The 3,627-nt window shown below is 56.0% G+C and overlaps 1 protein-coding gene across 1 annotated transcript; it reads left to right on the top strand.

Annotated features, from left to right (window-relative positions):
* Positions 1-2,745: 2,745 nt before the first annotated feature.
* Positions 2,746-3,285, top strand: NEUROG1 (neurogenin 1). The gene has a single exon (XM_086621715.1). The coding sequence runs from the start codon at positions 2,746-2,748 to the stop codon at positions 3,283-3,285; it is 540 nt and encodes a 179-aa protein (XP_086477841.1).
* Positions 3,286-3,627: the final 342 nt, after the last annotated feature.

The following is a 3,627-nucleotide window of genomic DNA, read 5'->3' as shown; positions in this document are numbered from 1 at the left end:
GTGTTGGCTGAATAATTTATCTGCAAAATTAGTAGACTGCCTGCGATAGAACTGGTTGAATTATTCATCGGGAATAAATTATCCAAGATATTTAGCACTTCTGTTTGCGAAGGCTTCCTGAAACAATTCTGGTTCTGTGAACGCATTCGTTATTCATAAGTACGCAGTGAATAGATTATGCAAACAAATTTCAGCCTATGGGTTGTTTGTGAAACATTCACTTCAGCTCTGGCTATTCATGGCTGTGACTGATCACAGAGACACATGGTGCTCTCTCCCCTCCTTGATTGGAGCACAAACTTTTAAAACAAGAGAATAACAAATGACAAACTGCAAATGATGGATAAGGACTAATGAATAATGCGCTTTCACTGCAAACTTTCAGACAAGTGATCAGTTGTGCCAAAGTCTGTGAAACTCTGGGGAATCATAAACATTTTAATGAATAAACTATTGACTACTCAAAGACACCTAAACAAAAGACAATAAAAGTGTCGCAGACAGCACCGCAGTTTATATCACTATATCCAAAGTGCACGTTAACAAAAGTTGAACATTTTTTGCCATATGCTTCCATAACCTCTAAATTTTGGTCCTTTCTGACTTTCTCCTGGTTCATGCTGGAAACTCCACCACTCACCTCTGCCTGCCGACCCAGGCCTCTAATCGTGCCATCACTTAAGGACACCAAGTAACTCAGTGAAGTGGAACTACTTAGTGCAGAAAGTCATTTATGTATTCATGGGCCCTAAAAACATCATCCTGATTGCAGGTCTGGTGATTGAGAGGGCTCCGTCCCTCCTGCAGAACAGCCAGGCCCTGTCACCCGGTCTTACGTGGTTATATTGCCCATCGAAGGTCTGGAGCCATATAAAGATGTTAAAAAGCAGAAAGCGAGCTGATCCTGCAAGCTTGGCCACCGGAAAACTATTTCTAGCCTGAGACTCGTTAATATTCATCAGCCAGGGCTTTTTGGATTGCTCACTTCTGTGCGTGATCTTTTTGGCACAAAGAAGGTTGGCTGCGGCAGTTTGCTGGTGTCACGGATCATCTCAAAGTGAGGAGAGTGAAAACCAGAAGGAATATCTCTGATAGGAAACTCCTCTTTCAGGTTCAAGTAAAGAACCGTTGGTCTGAACTTAAAACGTAGCGATAAAGATACTTACTTACATTGTTGATTTTCCCTATTTATCAAAGGCATAGGAGAAAATCACAGGACAGAGAATGAATCTACATTTAATGCAAGGGGAAATCATGTCAATAAACATGAGTTTAGGCATAGAAGTCTAAAAATGGCTATTGACGGATGGTGAAACTCAAAACCCTCCAGAGAGGCAAGTACCTGAGCGCTGACAATGGGGTTTCCTTACAGCACCGAGAGGCAGGATGCAAAAAGCCAGATGTCAGAATTAGGGAACTTTTTAGCCACTTAGAAAACCGTGGCTTCCCAAAGTGTTAAACAGTGATACCTGGGCATTAACAAGGGCAGCAAGAACTTTACAGTAAAACCAGCACAGTTCTTGCTTTTTACCCAGAGGCAAAGAATTGTATACATACTTTCACAACCACTGAAGTTTGTAAGATAAACGTAATTTGGAATTTTTAGCTTTCTGAGCACCTGCAAAACCCTTTTCGACGTGAATCACGCAAAAGCCACAGTGCCTGCAGATATTCGCCTCTGAAACGCAGGAGGGGAAAAAAAAGGCTTTCAGTTAAAGTTTTATCATTTCAGAGCATTTTCACTTCCACTGGGGACGCGTAGGAAAACCGCGAGGTGCCAAGGAAACCTGCAGAAACCCTCCACCCCGGTCTGGCTGGGGACAAAAACCACAGCTCATCCTCCGCACGTCCAGACTAACCACTTTATTCCCCACTCCTGCTCGCAGCGATCCAAACTCACACCGCGCACCCTCCGGCCGGAGCGGCTGGCTGACCCCCCCCACCCCCGCGCTGAGCACCCACCCTCCCTCCCTCGCCGCGCACGGATGGGGGGGACGACAAAAGCGCTGGGGGAAAAGGAGGGGGGGCGGCGCGGCCCTCCCAGGACCCCCCTCCCCTATCCCCCTCCCCCGGGGGCGCGGCAGATGCGCGGCTGCCCGCGGTAATTGCGGGCACGCTCCGGAGGGCGCGGCGCACGGGGCCGACCTGCCGCCTCGGCGCGGCCCCGCGGGGCGGCCACGGGGCCATTGTCCGCCCGCCGCTATAAGTACGGGCTGCGGCGCCCGTCGTGTGCCAAAGCCGCCGCTCACACGAGCGGATCGCAGCCCGCAGCACTTCAAAGACAAGAGCGGTCGCGTGTCCCCCCCGCCCCGCCTTTCCCCACTGTTGTTTTTTTTTTTTCCTCTTTTTTTTTTTTTTTTTTTCCTCCCCCCATCCGCGGAGGGCTCTCAGCGCCGAAGCCCGCCCTGCCTCACTCTGCAGCGGGGAACTTTGTTTTTTTTCCCTGTCTATATTTTTATACCGTTATTGCTTAACTGCATCCCCGGGAGCGCCTTTCCATGTGAGTACTGGGGGCGCCGGCACCTGCGCGGCGCAGTGCCGCCGTGCCAAGCACTCCCACACCGCCACCCACCCACCCTTAGCTAGTTATTTCCCCCCCATCCCCCTTCTCTCCCCCCCCACCCCCCATCCCTTCCTCGGGCGCTTCGCACCTTCCCCTTCACTCCCCCCTCCGCCGCCCCTTCCCTGCCCCGCGCCCCGCCCGGGCCGCGCACTGACGGGCGCTCCGTCTTCTCTCCCCGCAGGATGCCCGCGGAGGCGGCCAACAGCGGCGGCTGTTCGGAACCGCCCGGCGCTCCGCGGGAGCGGAGACGGCGGCGAGGCCGTGCGCGGGCGCGCACCGAGGCGCTGCTGCACACGCTGAAGCGCAGCCGGAGGGTAAAGGCCAACGACCGGGAGCGGAACCGCATGCACCACCTCAACGCCGCCCTGGACGAGCTCCGCAGCGTCCTGCCCACCTTCCCCGACGACACCAAGCTCACCAAGATCGAGACCCTGCGCTTCGCCTACAACTACATCTGGGCCCTCTCCGAGACCCTCCGCCTGGCCGAGCAGTGCCTCCCGCCGCCCCCCACCTTCCGCGGGGCCGCCGCGCCCCCCAGCCCCGGCAGCGACGCCGGTTCCTGGCTGTCCAGCGCCTCCCCGTCCGCCCCCTCGCTCTGCGCCTCCGCCTCCGGCCCCAGCAGCCCCGCCACCTCCGAGGACTGCGCTTACGCGCCCGCCGACAACCTGCGCGGCTTCCGCGGGCTGCCCGCCGCCGCGCCCCCGGGCGCGCCCTGCCGCTAGAGCGCACCGCACCGCTCCGCGCCGCTCCGCGGAGCGCGCCCGGCTCTCCCCGCTCGACGGTCGGGGGCGAGCGGGGCGGGGGGGGGTGTCTCCTCCCGTTGCACTTTTCAGCACACCCCCACCCCCCCCAAGTCCTTTCCCCCCGACCCCCGCCTCGCCTCCCCTACGACACCGAAAACCGGGAAGAAAAGCGACAGATTTGCTGCCGCAGACGAGGTGAAAAGTCAATTTTACAATTTGTAGCTCTCCAGCGAAGAAAAACGAGCATGAAAATTTGGTTTGAACGCCCTGACAATGCCATGAAAAGGCTTAGGGGGCCGATGCGGCCCGGGGCGCAGCACG

The sequence above is a fragment of the Tauraco erythrolophus genome, chromosome 16, assembly GCF_009769465.1.
Source record: "Tauraco erythrolophus isolate bTauEry1 chromosome 16, bTauEry1.pri, whole genome shotgun sequence".
Taxonomy (NCBI): domain Eukaryota; kingdom Metazoa; phylum Chordata; class Aves; order Musophagiformes; family Musophagidae; genus Tauraco; species Tauraco erythrolophus.
The sequence above is the reverse complement of the archived record's forward strand: the minus strand, read 5'-3'. Positions and strand labels throughout refer to the sequence as shown.

Coding starts and splice junctions, on each gene's coding strand:
- NEUROG1 (XM_086621715.1), top strand. CDS start 2,746: ATGCCCGCGGAGGCGGCCAACAGCGGCGGCTGTTCGGAACCGCCCGGC.